This window comes from Erythrolamprus reginae, chromosome 2, assembly GCF_031021105.1.
Source record: "Erythrolamprus reginae isolate rEryReg1 chromosome 2, rEryReg1.hap1, whole genome shotgun sequence".
In the NCBI taxonomy this organism is placed as follows: domain Eukaryota; kingdom Metazoa; phylum Chordata; class Lepidosauria; order Squamata; family Dipsadidae; genus Erythrolamprus; species Erythrolamprus reginae.
The window spans coordinates 33,166,314-33,188,375 of record NC_091951.1 but is presented as its reverse complement, the minus strand read 5'-3'; the positions used below and the strand labels follow the sequence as shown (position 1 = coordinate 33,188,375).

General features: G+C 41.4%; 1 protein-coding gene across 1 annotated transcript in view; it reads right to left on the bottom strand.

The window, feature by feature from the left end:
• The window catches only part of LOC139160108 (complement factor B-like), a 51,269-nt gene that overhangs the window by 25,411 nt on the left and 3,796 nt on the right, over positions 1-22,062 (bottom strand). Inside the window, exons 2-7 of the mRNA XM_070737645.1 lie at positions 16,555-16,764; positions 10,771-10,956; positions 7,367-7,540; positions 4,511-4,606; positions 3,169-3,305; positions 1,579-1,717 (exon numbers count right to left, since the gene is read on the bottom strand). Coding sequence (XP_070593746.1) covers positions 1,579-1,717; positions 3,169-3,305; positions 4,511-4,606; positions 7,367-7,540; positions 10,771-10,956; positions 16,555-16,764 — 942 coding nt within the window. The remainder of the gene's footprint in view (positions 1-1,578; positions 1,718-3,168; positions 3,306-4,510; positions 4,607-7,366; positions 7,541-10,770; positions 10,957-16,554; positions 16,765-22,062) is intronic.

Here is a 22,062-nt window from a genome sequence, read left to right as displayed (position 1 = left end):
ATCTCACTTGCTCCTCAGGCTACACCTGCAACAGCCATATAACCTTAATCAGTGATGGAGAACCTTTTTCCCTTAGGTTCCGAATGAGCCTGCATGTACGCTATCGTGCATATGCAAGTGCCCATACTCATAATTCAATGCCTGGGGAGGGCAGAAACAGCTTCCCCCACCCCCCAGAGGCCCTCTGGAGGTTGGAAATGGCCTGTGGGCCCAGTAGGCTCATGTTTTGCCCTCACCAGGCTCCTGGAGCCGGGGGAGGGTAAAAACGGCCTTCCCCACTCTCTCCCCCGGGAGGCTCTCTGGAAGTAAAAAAACATACACCCAGAGCCTCTGTGCGATCCAAAAATTAGCTGGCTGGCACACACGTGCACTTGGAGCTAAACTAGGGCAACAGCATGCGTGCCAGCAGATATGGTTCCACGTGCCACCATAGGTTTGCCATCACTGACCTAACTGATGTTCAGACCTCCCTTCAGAAAGACCTCAACAGCTATTGTGTCAACGCCCCAAATAGCATCTGAAAAATAAATCCGAATTCACTCCACTTTTCAGGCAAAAGGTTTGATTTATTAGCAGAGCCATGTTGGATTATGTTTCGGCCATTCTGATACTAGTTTCCAGTACTCTCCCCAGGTTAAAGTTCATCTCACATCCCCACACCCACAATGCAATCGCGTGGACCAGTCCGGTGCAGGGATTCACCGACTTCCTCTTTCGTATAGTTGACACAGAACAAATGATGACCTTGACAACTGAGGAAAGGAATTTGTTGTGGCTATAACCTCTCTTCTACCCCTCCCAATTCCCTTATGCTGTGTTACTGTGGCAGGCCAAAGCCTCTAACTCCACATGATGGCTTTGGGCCTGACATATTGTTCTTTAATATTGAATGTTTCTCAGTCTCAAGAATTCCTTAAGCATTTTGAATGTACAGTTTTCCCTCGATTTTCGCAGGGGATGCGTTCCGAGACCGCCCGCGAAAGTCGAATTTCCGCGAAGTAGAGATGCAGAAGTAAATACACTATTTTTGGCTATGAACAGTGTCACAAGCCTTCCCTTAACACTTTAAACCCCTAAATTACAATTTCCCATTCCCTTAGCAACCATTTAGATTATTACTCACCATGTTTATTTATTAAAGTTTATGAAAAAATATTTATTAAAGGCAGACGAAAGTTTGGCAATGACATATGACGTCATCGGGCAGGAAAACCGTGGTATAGGGGGAAAAACCGCAATTTTCTAATTAATATTTTTGAAAAACCGTGGTATAGGCTTTTCGCGAAGTTCGAACCCGCAAAAATCGAGGGAACACTGTATATTAATAGTTCCTAGTTGATAGAATGCGGGCAACAATATTCTGGATACTATACGAGTGGTATAGTAAAAAGATGTAGATGTTGCTTGGAATAGAATGGAGAATGTTAGAGCTTGTTACGCACTTACACAAGTGTGTAAACTTATTTATTCCAAGTATAAAAAAGACTTCTGGTTCGAATTATAAAATGAAACAGGTTGTGAGTGAGCAAAATGTTCTTCTAGCCAGACAGACCTATCTCCTGGGCAAAGATAGCTCACCAGAAACTTGGGCATTTTTTATTAGCTCAATCACCGAGGCTGCATCAGTGCTCCTTGGATCAATTGTGCTCAAAACCTCTTTGCTATGCGTGGCAAAAGTGATGATGGCGTAATTGGGGGAGACGTCATAGTTGGAGATCTGCAAAGGGAAACCAGGGGACAAAAAGAAGCAAGACATGTACCACTTTTTTCAACTAGGTTCATTAACACTCAGTCCCAAGGGCAGTATGGGAATGCCCAGTTATACATCTCCACCCCATGTCCAGTCAACGAAGCAGTGGAAGTGATGTGCCGGTGCCTGGAGGCTGTTGGGGCCTGGATGGGTGTCAACAAACTCAAACTCAACCCAGACAAGACGGAGTGGCTGTGGGTCTTGCCTCCCAAGGACAATTCTATCTGTCCGTCCATTATCCTGGGGGGGGGGAATTATTGACCCCCTCAGAAGGGGTCCGCAACTTGGGCATCCTCCTCGATCCACAGCTCACATTAGAGAAACACCTTTTAGCTGTGGCAAGGGGGGCGTTTGCCCAGGTTCGCCTGGTGCGCCAGTTGCGGCCCTATTTGGACCGGGAGTCATTGCTCACAGTCACTCATGCCCTCATCACCTCGAGGCTCGACTACTGTAACGCTCTCAACATGGGGCTACCTTTGAAAAGTGTTCGGAAACTTCAGATCGTGCAGAATGCAGCTGCGAGAGCAGTCATGGGCCTACCTAGGTATGCCCATGTTTCACCATCACTCTGCAGTCTGCATTGGCTGCCGATCAATTTCCGGTCACAATTCAAAGTGTTGGTTATGACCTATAAAGCCCTTCATGGCACCGGACCAGAATATCTTTGGAACCGCATTCTGCCACATGAATCCCAGCGACCGGTTAGGTCCCACAGAGTCGGTCTTCTTCGGGTCCCATCGACTAAACAATGTCGTCTGGCGGGACCCAGGAGAAGAGCCTTCTCTGTGGTGGCTCCGACCCTCTGGAACCAGCTCCCCCCTGAGATTAGGATTGCCCCCACCCTCCTTGCCTTTCGTAAACTTCTTAAAACCCACCTCTGCCGTCAGGCATGGGGGAACTAAAACATCTCCCCCTTGGCCATGTTGTTTGCTGTCTGATTGATTGTGTGCTTGTTTTTTATATATATTGGGATTGTTTTATGAATTTCTCAACTTAAAATTGTAATTGGATTGGTGGGCATTGGATTTGTCACTATGTACTATTTTTTACTATTGTTGTGAGCCGCCCTGAGTCTGCTAAGAGGGGCGGCATATAAATCCAATAAATCTAATCTAATCTAATCTAATCTAATCTAATCTAATCTAATCTAATGGCTTAAATACTTCAGTGCACAAAATCTTAGGCCAGGCTCACCACGACAGCCATTTCTCATTGGCTCTCCACATTTCCAATATTCCCTTGATCTTAAAAGTGGTTTGCTTCTGGCTTATAATTCCATCATGCTTGCTGAGGAATTCTTCCTCTTAAAGTTCATATATGCCCAAAGAGGTGAAGTTTGATAAACCCTGTTTTATAACTAGTACCGGGCCCCTTCTTAGTATAGGACTGAGCAAAGAAATGATCTGATTCTTCCATACCTTCTCAATCAACTTTATTGTAACATTCTGCGTATCTTCAAAATCATCTTTTTTAATACTTTTGGAGGCATCAAGGACAAAGTAGATGTTCATTGTGCCTCCTGCCTTAATGACAATCCTTCGTTTCTGTGTAGAGGCTGCAGGAAAAAAAGAACAAATATTCATATATTGTTTTCCCAATTATGTGTAGTTTTGATACATTGGACATTCTTTCTAGGGAATGAAGGAATTGCAACCCGATAGCACATGATCACTCATTTGCTTACTCAATAAATCAATCGACTGGAATAGTTGCTATAAAGCCACATTTTTTGTTTGTTTTTAATAAATGAAGTTTAGCTATCTTGTATAACAGATTAACAGAGTTGGAAGGGACATTGCCGTTCATCTAATCCAGTGGTTCTCAATCTTCCTAATGCTGTGACCCTTTAATACAGTTCCTCATGTTATGATGACCCCCAACCATAAAATAATGAAATTATTAGGAAACTATTATATATATTGTTGTGGTTAGCTCTGGCCCAGCTCCTGCCCCAAGGACTGTGGATGTGGGGGAGACATCCACATGCTGCAGGCCTGTTTTGCCCCCGGTGGAATCTGCTGATGAAGGCTCCTCTGACCAAGAAGACATGAGTGACAGGGAGGAGGAGGAGAGTGTGGCAGACAGCTCAGAAGGAGATCAATTATCTAGCTCCTCCTTGGATTCAGAACAAGAGTTAATGATACAGCTACGCATGCGGAAAGCGATGCATAGGCAGCAACAACTGAGAGAGTATTATCAAAGAAAATGAGGCCACCTGTGGTTGGGTGGGGCTGTGGTAATTAGTGAGGCTGCTATAAATAGCAGCCTGCGGGTTTGGCAATTGTGGAGGATTATCTGATCGTTGTGTTTCGTGACTGCTTTACTGACTTTGACCTTTTGTGTGCTGATTTTCCCCCGCTTTGAAACTAAACCAGGGCAAAGTGTGTTTCACTTTGTGAAAGAAGGACTGTGAATTGCCTCACAGCTGCAAGCTAAGTATCACAGAACTGATAAGGGACTTGTACAAATTACCAGTTTGTTTGGAGACAAGTGCTCTTTGCTATACCAAAAGAGGGCTTGGTTTAAGTGAGTTTTCATTATAAAGAACATTGTTTTGAATTTTCAAACGTGTGTGTGTCTGAAATTTGTACCCATGAATTTTTGGGAGGATTCTACCAGAGAGCCCGACAGAACATATATTATTAGGAAATTATTAGGGGAAGTTTTGGTAGGGAAGGTTTATCTATTTGCCGATGACTCTAAAGTGTGCAATAGGGTTGATATTCCTGGAGGCGTCTGTTCCGTTTTCCAAAGACTTACAGACATTTCTATCGGCATCTGAGGCTTCAGCAGTTTCCGTCAAAGATGAAATGAAATTGTTGGCAACTTCTTCTGGGGTGTCAAAACTATATGGCTCTGGGAAGGAACAAGAGGAGGCTCAATTAGTAACATATTATGAAAGAGAATGCCCCCCCCCCAAAATAAATAGAATTAATTTTTATGTTGAAATATTAAGAAGGAAAATTGCACATTTTGCTGCTCTGGGATCCTTTGGGATAAACATAGAAGACTCTCCAGTCCAGGGGAGTCAAACTTGTGTTCTGTGGGCCAGAAGCATCATGTGGCAGCCATGCCCACCCCCGGTTTAACAAACGGTTAGGGTCACAATTCATCACGATGACCACGTGAGGACATGAGTTTGACACCTCTGTTCTAATGCTATCTGTTTGGTCCATTTTAGCATCACTATATGTTACTTCCAGTGATCGACTCCTATGGGTACGGTCAGGTATGGAGAACAGGTAGAAAAAAATTGATTTTTTTCCTTTTTTTCCCTTCTGGGCTCTGGGTATTGTTTTCTTATTGCAGTAAATGAGGTTGAATATGTATAATTTTAGAAGAGCTGTGCATGCGTGTTTGTGTTTACATACACACAGTTTATATAGTAGATAATGTATATTTTTGTGAGCCTGTGTGTAATATGTATGTACACATATGACATATATACATAGAATTAAATAGTATATTTTGGATGTTCAATAATAATAAATAGTAAATTGTACCTCTTTGAGGCGAGGAGAGGCCAGGCACCTTAACCCTAACCCAAACCCTTGACGTGAGTGACATCAAGTTGGCCACCCCAGTCACATGATCGTCAAGCCACTCCCACCTGGTCACATAGCTGGCAAGCCACACCCACAAAATAAGCCATACCCACAGTGTGGTAGTAAAATTTTTTGCAGCCCTTCACTGGTCTTTGCAAATGTAATTAATATTTCTATATAGCACTTAAGGGCCCATTTATATGTTTTAAGTAAAAAGCACATTATTATTATTCTTTGTGATACTTTTCTCCCATTTCCTTGATGACTGCTTGTTGTTTTTTTTCACACAAAGCAGGCTTGATACAGTATTTATTCATTTGAGGTTTTCCATGGGATATCGTTTCCTTCGGTTTGACATTTTAATTAGGTTATAAAATGAGATACAAAATATGAAAATAAATAGGAAAACGGTGGGGAGGAAGAGGGGTTAGAGAAGGGAGGGAGGATAAGAAAAAAAGAAAGAGAAACGTAGACTTCCTCTGTTGCAGTGAAAGAATTTTTTTTTTCATATTATTAGGAATAAACAAAAAGTTGTGATTTGATGTTAGAGTCTTATTTCACTTGCAACAGAGGGATGATGTTTCTTTTTCTTTTTACCTTAGCCTCCCACCGAATATCATTTCCCTGGAGACACAATTCACCCCCAACTTCAGAGGTGGGTTCCTGCTGGTTCAGACCAGTTCTATAAAACCTGTAGCATGGATTTCCTCCCCTCAGCAATGGCCAAGCCCTCAAAGCAAACTTTCCTCTAAAAGGCCCTGAACATCTGGTTCTGTCTGTCGACCTGGGAATTCAAGGTTGATATGGATAAAGTGACCAGATTATAACCTCGGTAAAGTGGGGCACCATTGCGGGGGGTGGGGGGGCGGGCAGACAGACGGAAGGTGGCATGAGCCCAAACTCACGCAGGCTTCAACCGGGCCCTGTTGTAAAGCCTCTTCCCCTCAGAGCCTGATGACTGAGCATGCTGCGCCCCCCCCAGGTAGTAGAAGAGCATAGCCGAGGGGTGGAGGGCGCAGAATACCACAAGCAGGCGGCAAGCCTTCTGCAGCGAAGCTCCGGGCAGCTCCATCCTGGAGAGCGAACTTTTTTTTATTCAGCCGAGTCATGTAGAGACAACTCAGGGCTGCGTCCAGGAGCAAAGCACCCTAAAGCAGCAGCGAAACCGCAAATGCAGCGCTCGCCTGACAGCTACTTGCGGCCTACTCGCTGGGGGAAAAGGAGGAAAGTCATAATGTCAGGCTGAAGCTCCTACTCATCTTCCTCAGCTGCTACTGTTGAGGCCACGCCTTCCGGGGCGAAAGTTGCGCCCAACCGAGTCCTGTCCTACCCCGCTGAGCTTGGGAGCTGGCTTGGGAGCCGGCTACGCAGCCCTTTGGGACTTTTTAAAAACACCATGGGATGTGGGACAAGATGAGAAAGCAAGTGAAAGAAGAGAGGTCAGGTCCACCTGACCATGATTTGGTCCTTAAATCTGAAGCTTAAATCTGAAGCTTAAATCTGAAGTAGTGGGTTCTAAATCCCATCACTACTGGTTCACACATGCACTCTCTTGCATGCATCCCGGGTGGGGTGGATGGAGCCTCCCGCCAACTCTGCTACCGGTTTGCCGAACCAGACCTGACAGGGAACAACCCACCGCTGGACATAATCTCTGAATGCAACAACCAGACCAAACCATGTGGTATTCCTATACAATAATTTTTGTAATCAAGAATTCTTCTCACAGCTCCAGGATTCACATATTTAACCCAGAGGTGGGCTCCTGCCGGTTCAGCCCAGTTCTATAAAACTGGTAGTGGGAATTTCCCCCTGCTCCCCAAACTGGCAGCAATGGCCAACTGGAAAACCAGCCTATGGTGCCGCCATCTTGGTTTTTTGTTGGTGGTGGTTTTTTTGCTGGGTTTTGCTTCTGCGCATGTGCAGAACTGGAGTTTTTAGCACTGCACTTGGGTGCGTGTGTATGCCCGCATGGCATATGAAGAAGTGAACCGGCAGCATAGAAAGTCAAAACCCACCCCGATTTAACCCCCATATTCATCCCACCAGACATTCTTTCCCTTCTGCTCACGTCGACACTCTGGTTCTGATCCACTCCAGCTTCCCGATTCTTGGCAAATCCGTTCACTGGATCCGAAAAGGACGAGACCAGGGTCACAAGTGTAGCGCACCCGATATTCTATCCGATATTGGTTTCCTTCTTTTCGACCGCCAATTGGAACCCCTGGGTTAGAGCAATGGCCAGCTAGGTAGGAGAAGAGAGGACACCATGAATTAAATAGTCATTTTGAAGTATATACATTTAGCAACAAATATATCATGCATACATGAAATAACTTTCAGTCCTCAAAAATGCTGGGTTCACAGTGATAAATGTAGTATGAGATTTAATTGGATTTATAGTTAAAAGAGATATATGAAAGAAAGGGGGAAAGAAGGTCTGTTTCTTTTTCCTTCTCTTTCTTTTATTTTGTTATTCTTTTTTCTTTCTCTTTTTTTCCTCTTCTTTTCTTCTTCTTCTTAATTTCATTATTCTTTATTTACTTATTAAAATTATTAATTGGGTTAATTCGGACTTATGTGACAAATTATTTGGATTTTCCTCCTCCTGGCGAATTGATATACTTTTGATCTCTGTAACAGTTAGATAATATTTAGGATTTAGATGACACGATTGGGAATTTTGGTTTCTTTCTTTTTGTTTTTAAAGGGCAATTGTAATAAAAGTAATGGTAAGAAATATACATGAAATTGATATTTAGGATATATGGAGGAGATTTAAACACTACGGCCTAGATGATTAGATGTAATTAGAAAACAAACAACTTAAAAACTGTATTAGTAACAGCTTTTTAAAGGCATATAAGAAATTTCAGTAATTAATATTCTTTTCCAGATGTCAAATGTAAAGGCATTAGATGGATTATGTATACCAAATTTTAAAAATGTATTCATTGTAATGTATTCTAAGGTTGATGGAATATTATTTTACATTTTTGATTGGAGTGAAAAAATAATAAAAAATCTTTGCCAGAAGAAAAAAAGCTAAGAATTAAAGCAACAAGAGGTGGTGTTCAAAAAATGAAAAGACAGATGTTGGCCGTGTCTACCCTTATTCCTGTTAGTTCTTTAGGTAATGAATAGAGACAAACAACAAGGAGAGAATTAGAGAGTTAAGTTTAAAAAAGAAGCCTCTAATTGTGGCATTTGCAATGATTTGCAATGATTTGGAAGATCCATTCAAGGGAATAGAAACATTAATGGGAAAATAAAAGGACTTGGTGTGCTAGCAGGTTATAAGATTAATAATCAGAATACAAAGATGTCAACAAAAATATGAATTTAGAAAAGCAAATAAAACTCATGCAGAACACTTGGTTTAAGATTGAGGAAGTAGTAAAATATTTGGGCATTATTCTGACAATATGAATAGTATGCTATTTCATAATAATTATGTTTAGACATGGAATGAAATTAAGAAGGGTTTGTTAAAATGGGAGAAATTAAAATTGTCATTGTTGGGGAGAACGTCTGTTATAAAAATTAATGTTTTGCCAAAAATGATGTTTTTGTCTCAGACAACACCCAGTTTGATAATTGATGGTCTATTTAAACAATGGCATAAAAATTATCTAAATTTATATGGCAAAGGAAAAAAAACACAAGTTGCATATAAAATATTACAAGATGCAAAGGAAAGAGAATTTGGCTTTACCAAGTCTGAAATTATATTTCACTGCTTCTTGCTTGGACTGGATGACTACAAATAAATAAAAGACACACCTTTTTCCTCCCTAAAAGAGGCTGATAATTTGGGTGCGTTTTATATATGAATGTAGCTTTTTTTCAGTCCTAACTAGCTGCTAACAATCTTCCCAGTTTTTACCTTGCAGGGTCCTTCATTTTATCTCTCTGCAAAGAATGTTTTCCAAACCCTGTCTTTATAGGGGTTTTCCCCATTGCTTTACTTGCTCCAAATGTTTCTTTCCAGCCCTAACCAGGTGCAAACAATATTCCCAGCTCTCACCACCTTGCAAGCTCTTTCATTGTTACTCTCTAAAAAGAATGTTTTCCAAGCCTTAAGTCCTTGCAGGGTTTTTCCAATGCTCTACTTGCTCCGAATGTTTCTTTTCAAGAGCTAATGATGTTCCCAGCTCTTACTGGCTTGCAAGCTCTTTCATTGTTACTCTCTCCGAATAAAGATTTTTTAAAGCCCTAACCAGGGGTTAAAATAATGTGAGGAACCTGACCAGACAAAGGATGCTAGCCAGATGAATACCTAGTAAGCAGATTCTTTCCCCTATTTTCCTCCCCAAAAACTAAGGTGCGTTTTTTTAACTCCGGTGTGTCTTATACTCTGAAAAATATGGTAAATGAAATGTTGATGCCTCATTTCCACACTGAATACAACCAGGTTTTTCTATAGGAATATCACATACTCCTGCACAGGAGCTTGCTAGTTTCAAGGAAACTGACCAGTGGTAAAATGCTACCAGTATGCCCCAGTTCAGGCATACTGGTAGCGGCTGCTGCCACTGGTTTGGAGAACTGATGGCGGCAATAGCACGAGGCTCCTCCCACTTTCCTGGACTGTTATGTATCCACAGCCGATCTGATTGGGTAAAACCTTCCCTGCAGCCATTGGCTGTTGTTGGGGAAGCCCTGTTTGGGCGGGCATAATACAGTTACATGATTGGTGTTTCTGTCAGCAAAGTTCCTGTATAAATAGCTGTCAAGTTAGTTGTGGCTGAGTTCTGCCGACCGATTTCAATAAACCAGTTCTCACTATTGCCTGTTTCCGAAGGGGTCTTCTTCCGACTTATTACTGGCCCCTCTCTGTCGTTCAGACAGGGATCGGCGGCCACCAGGGTATCTTCAGGATTACTTTTTGTGCTAACGTAAGGGGAAGGAGTGTTATGTATCCACAGCCGATCTGATTGGGTAAAACCTTCCCTGCAGCCATTGGCTGTTGTTGGGGAAGCCCTGTTTGGGTGGGCATAATACAGTTACATGATTGGTGTTTCTGTCAGCAAAGTTCCTGTATAAATAGCTGTCAAGTTAGTTGTGGCTGAGTTCTGCCGACCGATTTCAATAAACCAGTTCTCACTATTGCCTGTTTCCGAAGGGGTCTTCTTCCGACTTATTATGGACATCACCATTTCCTTGGTTTTTTTTACACTTTCCATGCACAAAGCCTTCTGTGCATGCTCAGAGAGAGAAAAAGTATGCCTGATGGGGAACCAGTAGGGAAGGTAAGTAGATTTCACAGCTGGGATTTATGTCCTGGGTGGAAATGAGGCATCAGCATTGGTGGCTGATAGTCTTTATTGGCTGATGGCAGCTGTGTCCGTTGATAGCTGAGTCTTGATGCTACAAGACTAAAACCTGATGTTGTGTTTTCGAAGACAGAAAAGAAAAGGAAGTCTGAAGGGAGAACGGTGATATGACTTGCATGTAATTAGATTTCACACTCACTTCCATCATCGCAAACGGTTATTTGTCCACTCCATTTCCCATTGGGAAGGCAGGTTCGGACTTCAGACCCCTTCATGCTGTAGCCTCCGTAGCAGGTAAATGTGACACTATCGTTTATATTGTAAAATCTCTGCGGGGGTTCATGGAAACCATTTTCCAATGATGTAACTCTGGGGCAAAGAATAACTGAAAAGAATAATAAATCAACAGTAAGCAGGATTGAGTACTTTGCGGTTATATTCCCTGCCTCAGCAAATTAATCCTCCCCTAGAAACATAGAAGATTGACGGCAGAAAAAGACCTCATGGTCCATCTACTCTGACCTTATACTATTTGCTGTATTTTATTTTAGGATGGATATACATTTATCCCAGGCATGTTTAAATTCATTTACTGTGGATTTACCAACCACGTCTGCTGGAAGTTTGTTCCAAGCATCTACTACTTTCAGTAAAATAATATTTTCTCACATTGCTTCTGATCTTTCCCCCAACTAACCTCAGATTGTGCCCCCTTATTCTTGTGTTCACTTTCCTATGAAAAACACTTCCCTCCTGAACCTTATTTAACCCATTAACATATTTAAATTTTTCAATCATGTCCCCCCTTTCCCTTCTGTCCTCCAGACTATACAGATTGAGTTCATTAAGTCTTTCCTGATAGGTTGTATGCTTAAGATCTTCCACCATTTTTGTAGCCCCTCTTTGGACCCGTTCAATTTTATCAATATCTTTTTGTAAGTGAGGTCTCCAGGACTGAAGACATTATTCCAAATGTGGTCTCACCAGCGCTCTATACAGTGGGATCACAATCTCCCTCTTCCTGCTTGTTATATCTCTAACTATGCAGCCAAACATTCTACTTGCTTTCCCTACTGCCTGACCGCACTGTTCACCCATTTTGAGGCTGTCAGAAATCAATACCCTTAAAGTTTCTTCTGAAGTTTTTGCTAACACAGAACTGCCAATGCAATACTCAGACTGAGGATTCCTTTTCCCCAAGTGCATTATTTTACCTTTGGAAACATTAAACTGCAGTTTCCATTGTTTTGACCCCTCTCCTTCTTCAGTTATTTCAGTATTCAGCATATGAAATTGTACAGACTGGGATTCGAGACCTTGTCATTTCAGAATTTCCAAATTTCTATGTTGCTGAGAGAACCAGCAGCACAAGAAGTATTGTAGTTCCTTTATCCAGCCCACCTTGCTGGTCATTCATAAGAACAACAAGTATATAGAGTGATTCCAATTTATTCACTCTATAACATGTAAACATTATAATGTTCTTGGTTTAAAATGCTGTAAATAAGGTACACCCTCATTTTGGGGTTTGAATATTGTTGGGTGAAGGAAGCACTCATCACCGTGCACTGTGTTTTATGTAGTATGTGTGTGTTATTATTATAAAAAAATTAATAAAAAATGTATTATTTAAAAAAAGAACAACCAGTATAGTTGTATATATTTTTCTAATCCAATTTGTGGCGGGATCTATGTGACCGGTAGGGTAAGAAAGGAGAAAGCATCTAATCTGAAGGAAGGCAGTGCGCCCAACCCTTTGCTAAATTCATGGATTTTGTACACACATGTTCAAAAGATGGCAGAGCTTGCATTGCAATGTTCTGGCAAATGCTGGCAGCCGGCAATCAGCAGAAGTAGCCTGTAATACTGCACTCTAACAACGGTGGCACCATAGCTCTTTGTCACCATCCTCCCAAGGGGATATCTTGAGATGGGTCATAAGTTGTCCAGAATGGCTGGGCCAAAGGATTACCTCTTGAGAAGTAAACACACCAATGACTAACGGCTATGGAGAGTCTCAATCATCCAGGTCATGGTTGTCTCAAAGGCAACAGGACATTTTTGGTTTTCTTTTCTTGAAAATGTTTCACTTCTCATCCAAGAACTGGAGAAGCATTTTGGATGAGAAGCGAAATATTTTCAAGGGAAATATTTTCAAAAAAGTCTGTTGCTTTTTGGAAAAGCACCTTTATATGATAAGTGAGAGAAAGGAAAGACAATTGGACAGGGGACGAAAGGCACACCAGTGCACTTATGTACGCCCCTTACTGGCCTCTTAGGAACCTGGAGAGGAGCCTCAATCGTGGAGAGTCTAAGGGAGAAATGTTGGGGGTTAGGGGTTGACACAATTGAGTCCGGCAATGAGTTCCACGCTTCGATAACTCGATTGTTGAAATCATATTTTTTACAGTCAAGTTTGGAGCGGTTCGTATTAAGTTTGAATCTGTTGCGTGCTCTTGTGTTGTTGCGGTTGAAGCTGAAGTAGTCATTGACCGGTAGAACGTTGCAGCATATGATCCTGTGGGCAATACTCAAATCGTGTTTTAGGCGCCGTAGTTCTAGGCTTTCTAGGCCCAGGATTGTTAGTCTATTTTCGTAGGATATTCTGTTTCGAGTGGAGGGGAAAGATACCACTACTTGTCCCACAGGTGCTTTTTCAAAAGGCAATTGGGCTTTCTGACTTTCCTTTGAATATGTTTTGCTTCTCATTCGAGAAGCTTTTTCAGCTCTGACTGGATAGTGGGGAATGGGAGGATTTATACTCTTTCCTCACCATCCAGTCAGACTGCCAAAAAGACACTAAGAGTTAGTAATTTAACCTTGCATAGCTTCTTCTCTGGCAATATTAATCTACTAACCAGAGCATACAAAACATTTGCTAGACCAATTCTTTAATACAGCTCACCTTTCTGGAACCAGCACTGCATATCAGATATCAGTACAGTTGAGAGAGTCCAAAAATATTTCACAAGAAGAGTTCTCCACTCTTCTGCTCACAAAAGAATACCTTATTCCACCAGACTTGAAATTTTGGGCTTAGATAGACTAGAACTTCATTGCCTTCTATCTGATCTAAATGTAGTTCATAAAATCATCTGCCACAATGTTCTACCTGTTAATGATTTCTTCAGCTTCAGCTGCAACAACACAGGAGCACACGATTGATTTAAACTTAGTGTAAATGGCTCCAAAGTTGGCTGCAGAAAATACGACTTCACCAACAGTGTGATCAATGCCTGGAATGCACTACCCGACTCTTTGGTTTCTTCCCCAAACCTCCAAAACTTTAACCTTTGACTGTCTACAGTCAACCTCACCCCATTCCTAAGAGGTCTGTAAAGGGCGTGCATAAGCGCACCATTATGCCTTCCATCCCTGTCCTACTGTCCTATTGTCTAATTTACCTGTACTACTCTATCTATCTATCTATCTATCTATCTATCTATCTATCTATCTATCTATCTATCTATCTATCTATCTATCCATCCATCTATCTATCCATCTATCTATTTATTGGACTTGTATGCCATCCGTCTCCGTGGACTTGGGGCAGCTCACAGCATATCAACAAAAATACAATACTATATAAAATACATCTAAATCCAATAATTAGTTTAAAATATTCTAAAAACTTAAACATTTAAAAATCATTCATTGAAATACATACGGCAAACATCCTACATATTCAATGGCCAGAGGCTGGAGTCTACTTTGCCAATGTTTGTGTTTATACCAATACCTACTACCTTGTGCATGCTTGACAAATAAATGAAATAACTAACTAACTAACTAGCTAGCTAAACAAACAAACAAACAAACAAACAAATAAATAATAATAAATAAATAAATAAATAAATAAATAAAATAAAACCAGAAAGTCCAGTTGCCTCTTGAAACAGCATCTTTGGAATAACCATGACCTGGATAACTGAGAATCTCCATGGACACATACCAGTGGTGGAGCACCAATCCCTTTCTCAAAGAGGTGTTTGCTCTAAGTTGTGTTTCAAAATAGCATGAAGAACATTTGTAAGGTTACCAGTGGCACCTCAACATACAACTAAACAGCCACTTATATTCACTTATCCCAATCCACTGGTTAAAGAGAGTCACTGATGATGCTTTTCAAAGGATCACACACATTGTAACTTCATTGTGGAGGTAGAATTGGATTGGCAATAGAGGCCGTTCCATTAATATATATCTAGTATTTTCTCTGATGTCGAACATTGTTCAATGTGAAAGAAAGACTTCTAAGATAAGAAGTTACCTTTTTTAGAAAAAATAGTAAAATCTTTATAGGTCTGATCTTTGGAGTAAATTCTCAGCATCTCTGGTAGCTTAAACTTTAACTTAAACTTTACTAGAAGAGCCCTCAACTCCTCCACTTGTAACAGAATTCCCTACGTAACTAGGCTTACAATCCTAGGTTTGGAAAGCTTAGAACTACGTCGTCTTAAACACCACCTAAGCATAGCCCCTAAAATCATCTGCTAACAATGTTCTTCCTGTCAACAACTACTTCAGCTTCATCCACAACAACACATGAGCACACAACAGATACAAACTTAGAGTAAACCGCTCTAAACTTGACTGCAGGAAATACGACTTTAGTAACCAAGTAGTTGATGCATGGAACTCACTACCAGACTGTGTAGTATTATCACCTAACCCCCCAAAACTTCACCCTTAGACTATCCACTGTTGACCTCTCCCGATTCCTAAGAGGTCAGTAAGGGGCGTGCATAATAATAATAATAATAATAATAATAATAATAATAATAATAATAATAATAATAATTTATTAGATTTGTATGCCGCCCCTCTCTGAAGACTCTCTGAAGACTCGGCTCACAACAATGATAAAAACAATATTATACTGGCACAAATCTAATATTAAAATAAACTAAAAAACCTATCATAATTAAAAACCAAACAGCACATACATACCAAACATAAATTATAATAAGCCTGGGGAAAAGGTGTCTCAAATCCCCCATGCCTGGCGGTATAGGTGGGTCTTAAGTAGTTTACGGAAGACAAGGAGGGTGGGAGTAGTTCTAATCTCCGGGGGGAGTTGATTCCAGAGGGCTGGGGCCGCCACAGAGAAGGATCTTCCTCTGGGGTCCGCTTGACGACATTGTTTAGTCGACAGGACCCGGAGAAGGCCAACTCTGTGGGACCTTATCGGCCGCTGGGATTCGTGCGGTAGCAGGCGGTTCTGGAGGTACTCTGGTCCAATGCCATGTAGGGCTTTAAAGGTCATGACCAACACTTTGAATTGTGACCGGAAACTGATCGGCAGCCAATGCAGGCCACGGAGTGTTGTAGATACGTGGGTGAATCTGGGAAGCCCCACGATGGCTCTCGCGACTGTGTTCTGCACGATCTGGAGTTTCCGAACACTTTTCAAAGGTAGCCCCATGTAGAGAGCGTTGCAGTAATCGAACCTCGAGGTGATAAGGGCATGAGTGACTGTGAGCAATGACTCCCTGTCCAAATAAGGGCACCAGAGTGCCTTCCGTCCCCTGTCCTAATGTTTCTCTCTTACTAGTATCTGTTTCTCTCTTACTAGTATTTGTATATCACCTATACGTACAAATTAAATTAAATTAAATTAAATTAAGTTAAGTTAAGTTAAGTTAAGTTAAGTTAAGTTAGTTAAGTTAAGTTAAGTTAAGTTAAGTTAAGTTAAATTAAATTAAATTAAATTAAATTAAACTAAACTAAACTAAACTAAACTAAACTAAACTAAACTAAACTAAACTAAATTAAATTAAATTTTAAATTAAATGAAGGTTTCAGCTCCAGCATCGCTAGGTTCACATGTTTGGATGCCAGCAAAGCTATGGGTCTCTCCATGAAATCAAAAGGGCCCCTGAAACTATAAGCTCCAGAAGAGGAGATTCCCCTCTGGGGGTCATTGCTTTCATGGCCAGCTGAAAGGCAGACTTTATTTTCTAAATTTAGAAATTAATTATACCTCGGCATCTGGCCCTGGAGACGGGCGCGTTATATATATTTTTCATAGGACTCCAGTAACTGTTCAGTTCGCACGTCCGGTAATCAGTAGGGTATGCGTATTGGCCATCTGGGCATATATACTTAAGGACTGTATTGTTCTGCAGCGCTACTGTTGTTCCTCCTTCGATTTCATAATACTTCGTCACTTCACAGACAGCATCCACCACATCTGATGGGGGAAAACACAAGAGAACATTAAAAGGATTCCAGAAATTTTGGAAACTAGGCAGTAGAAGAGGGTAGAGGTGGGGGGAATACAGGGGTGGGCTCCTGGGCAGGAGTGGAATGCCAGCGGGGTAGCGAAAATGGAGGAAAGGTCCAGGAGGGAAGCATTTTTAATAGGAAAGTGAACATTGACTCATAAATCACTCCTTGGCTCTGGCTCAAGCTTAAGCGTCTCAAGTGAACTTTTGGTGTGAATAACTCTAACCTTTTGGGACTCATAAAACTGTAATTGGTCTTGCATTCAAGCAGGTGTTTAGCCTCTTTATATAAAATAGACTTTCTTGATTCAATTGCCTTTCTGTCGTGTGCGTTTGACTTAATTCTGGGCTCATGAGTGGCTAATTGCAATAGCCAGGCAGAACACGGTGCGCCCTCTAAGGCCGTCGCATGTGTGTGGATGACCCATCGGCACGGGATTTGGCTTCTGCGCATGCACACCAAGAGAAATCTTGCATGAGGAGGCATGCGCAAGTGAGATTTTGGTGATTTTCGCTGATATCTTTGCTTCCACACATGCACAGAAGCGAAAAATCACTGAAAATTGCTGAAATCTCACTCGCAAGAGTATCCTCACACAAGATTTTTTTTTAATGTTTTATTTTTGTTTTTGTAACATAAAGAAATATATCTATTTACAGATCATTGCCCATTTTTTGTATACATTCTTAAAAGTTTTCAATTCAACACAGGTAGAAACACGCAATGGGAAAGGATGGATCTTACATCAATCTCAGTTATTATGTGATAATAATTAAAAAGAAGGGAGGAAGAGAAAAGAAAAGAGATTTTTAACATGTAGCCATCTTACATAATTAACCATATGGCGAGATATTCAATAATTCAGTACAAGTGTGGTCTAAGGATTACAGCTGTTATGTCTTATATCTTTTTTGAATCCATTTATACCAATTCTCCCATATTTTGGTTGATTCAATTTCTTTAATTCCCTTAATATCTCTAGTCATCTCATCTAGTTCTGCACATCTGTATATTTTTTCTATGATTTGGGCCTCTGAGGGTATATTTACTTTTCCAAATCTGGGCATAAGCTATTATGGTGGCAGTAATTATGTGCGTAATTAGATATACCGTATTTTTCGCTCCATAAGACGCAGTTTTTTTCCTCCCAAAGTAGGATGAAAAATCAGCCTCGTCTTATGGAGCGAAGATGCAGGCAGGGAGGGGGGGGAGACTGCGAATTCGGAAGCGCCATCCCGCCGGCTGGCTGGCTAGCTGCTGCCTGGCCCACCGTTCCCCGTAAGCTGCGCCCGTGAGCAGGCGTGCACCCCCAAATACACCCGAGCGCCCTTTTCCACGGGCGCGCGCTCCCCATCCCCCTGCCAGCCCGCGGGGAGGTGGGCGGGGGCGGGGAGGTGTGGCAGTAGGAGTAAAGGGAGCCGCGGCCGCCCCTGCCTCCCCACGGTGCCTCCGGCCAAATGCGCCCCTGGCTTCTCCACGCTGCCCTATTGCCCGCCCGATCCGCCTCCTCTCCTCCTCTGCCACCTCCTGCGTTGGGGCGTGATCTGCCTCCTCTCCTCCGCTGCCTCCTCCTGCCTTGGGGCGCAATCTGCCCCCTCTCCAACGTCGCTGCCTTCTGCCTTGGGGCGCGATCCGCCCCCTCTCCTCCTCCGCCGCCCCCTGCCTTGGGCGAGCAATCCGGGAGTCCGGGACAGGGTGGCTTTACGCCATGAAGAGAAAACGGCCGACTTTTCCCTGCTGCCGGAGCCGTTTCCTCTTCATGGCGCAAAGCCACACAGTCCCGGACTCCGGGATTGCTCGCCCAAGGCAGGAAGCGGCGGAGGAGGAGAGGGGGCGGATCGCGCCCCAAGGCAGAAGGCGACGGCAGAGGAGGAGAGGGGGCGAATCGCGCCCCAAGGCAGAAGGCAGCCATCTGCCCAGACAGAAAGGAAACAAGAGAGAGAAAGTGAGAAGAAGAGAGAGAAAGAGGGGGAGAGAGAGAGAAAGAGAGAGGGGGAGAGAGAGAAAGAGAGGGAGAGGGAGAAAGAGAGTGGGAGAGGGGGGAGAGATAGCAAGAGAGGGAGAGAGAGAAAGAGAGAGGGAGAGGGGGAGAGAGAGGGAGAGGGGGGAGAGATAGCAAGAGAGAGAAAGAGAGAGGGAAAGGGGGAGAGAGGGGGGAGAGAAAGAGAGAGGGAGGGAGAGAGAGGAGATAAAGAAAGAGGAGAGAGAGAAAGGAAGAGAAAGAAAGAAAGAGGGATAGAAAGAGAGAGAGAGTGAGAGATGCTCAGTGAGCCTTTCTTTGAAGTTGCCTTTCTTTCTTTCTTTCTTTCTTTCCTTCTTTCTTTTTCTCTCTTGCTCTCTTGCTCTTTCATTCTTTTTTCTTTCTCTTGCTTTCTTTCTCTCCTTCCTTCCCTCATTCCATTTCTTTCATTCCCCCTCTCTATTTTTATTTCTCTTTCATTTTCTTTCTTTCTCTCTTTCTTGCTTTCTTTCTTGCTCTTTTTCTTTCTCTCTTTTACCTTCCCTTCCTCTATTTCTTCTTTTCTTTCTCCTTCCTACCTTCTTCCCTCCCTCCCTTCAGTCCTTCCTCTCTTACTCTCCCCTTTCATAAGTTTCCTTGCTTCCTTCCTCTGTTCCTGTCCCTTCCCCCTTTCTTTCTTTCTTTCTTTCCTTCCTTCCTTCCTTTCCTCCCTCCATTTCTTGCTTTCCTTTTCCTTCCTCCCTTCTTCCCTCCCTCACTCCCTTCTTTCACTCCTTCCTCTCTTCCTCTCCCCTTTTTGGCTCAAAATATTTTTTTTCTATTTTCCTCCTCTAAAATCTAGGTGCGTCTTATCAGCAGGTGCGTCTTATAGAGCGAAAAATACGGTAGTACATGTCTAGGATATTTTTTTTCCCCAGATGCCAAGTAAGAATCCCTCTGGGGTAAATTCTATCTCCTTTTCAGTTATTTCAATTAGCCATTTATGTATACTTTTCTACATCCATTGTACTTTGGGGCATATCCACCAAGACAAATTCCTTGTGTGTCCAATCACACTTGGCCAATAAAAATTCTATTCTATTCTATTCTATGTGGTAAAAGGAACCTATAACTTTACTGCATTTCCAACATGTTGGAGCGTAATTTGGAAACATTTTGGTGATTCTTGAGGGAGGGAGGTGCCATCTGTAACATTGGTTCTTTTACGATTTCTTCCAGATTATCGTTTTCCAATAGGTAATTGTATATTTTTGTTATATATTTTTTATCTGGACCCAAGAGAATTTTATCTAATGTGCTGAAGGATTTTTTTTATACCTACTCCGTTTATATCTTTAGTGTATCTAGATCTGATTTGGGTGTAGGTCTACCAATCCATTTTAATGTTTTGAATATCCAATTCTTCTCTAGATTTTATTCGTCCGTCCGGGTGTAGTATTTCCTTGTAGGTTAAAGATCTCGTTGGGTCAATTAAATTAGGGTATATAATAGCCTCCATCGTTGAAAGCCAAAGGGGAATTTTTATATAATACTTCCTTTTAATTTCATTCCATGACCTTAATAAGGATTTTCTTATTAAGTGTTTATTGAATATGCTTGATATTTTGTTATCGGCCTTCCACAAAGGGCGTGCCACCCTCTTTGCAGGTCATGGCCTCTCACACAAGATTTCACTGGTGGCGCATGCGCACAAGCCAAATAGTGCGCCAACGGGCAACGAGCCCATGTTGGGGACGCGCAGCTACCTGCGCTTCCCATAATTTCCTACCGGCACGGATCACCTCACCACACGGGCTACTGGCCACCACCAAGCTTTATATAATGGAGGTTGCTTGGAAATGAAGTCTGGCAATATTTGGTAAACTAGGGATTACACACCCTTAAGAGACAATTGATTTATCTTTTGCAAGTATGCAAGGGTGCTCGCATTTATAGAAAAGGATGGTGTAATATTGGCAAATTCTTTCTATTGGGAAATGTCCAGATAAATGAAAGCTGTCAAGTCTGTCAATGACTCTGCAATTTAGTGTACTTAGTCTAATGGCTAATCCAGTTTGTTCAGGAAGGACTGTTTCTGAAAGTCCCATAAACCTCAAACCAATAGTCATAAACTTTCTAAGCATTGAGCTGTCTTATTTCTGGCAGAAGGAGACCAAACAAAACCACTATAAATGGCTTAAAAACTGATTACAGTTTGCAAAAAAACCCAACCCAAAACAAACGAAGTACTTCGAGAAAGAGAATATAACCACTGTGCTTTTTATCTTTGACTTGTGCTAAATCTCAACTTAATTCTTACTGAGATATGTTTAGCTTTGTATAAGCTGCTGTTAAAATGCGGTAGCAAACACAAAAACATTTAGGTGTCAAAATTGTGGGTGCAATATGTTTTTACACAGCCATATATATATTTGATGCATACCCAATAGGTTTCATGTTTATTCTTACAAGGAAGTATACTGTACAGTATACTGAAAACTTCCTTGTAAGAATATAACATGGTATGATCTCTGGGGGTTTTCCCCCTTTTCCAGCATATGCAAAGCTATATAAAGGCAAAAGCTATAATTTCATTTATTTACTCATTTTATTTGTTCATTTAATGTACACAGTTGCTCATCTCAAACACATGATTCTGGACAGCTCGCAATCTTAAAAAACAAACTAACAAACCATTAGAGACTTTTGTAAAAATAATTGCACTGAAAAAAAACATAATGTCAGAAAGAGACGCTTATAAGCAAATACATCTTTCCATAAATCAGGGAAAGAGCTAGGCTTATAAACCTCTCTTTCTGACGTTATGCTTTTCCATTGCAATTATTTTTAAGAAGGACTATAAATGGTTGTTATTTTGTTTCTAAAGAATCATGTGTTTGAGACAGGCAGCTGTATTAATTAAACAAATAAGATTAATTATTTTTTTTAAAATTTCTTTATTGTTTTCAAAAATATTTCTCACATGTTTTGTTTAGGTTTTACAGATCTTATTCCATCTCTATTACCTTTTGTATAAATCTTTCATTTCTTTATATCTTTTATTTAATAGTATACATTCAATTATATATATATCATTGGTATAACACATCTTTGAAATAAAAGGAAAAAGGGAAAATGTTTGTACTTCGTTTCTATTGACATTTGTAAGGTATTTGTTATTCTTTCTCTATATACTGATACTTTGTACAGTATTGTAACATTTTTAGTTTTTCTTTTGAATCCATTCATGCCATTTGTACCATGATTGTTTTGATTCTTTGATTTTAGTTCCCTTAATTGAGTTTGTGATTTCATCCATCTCTA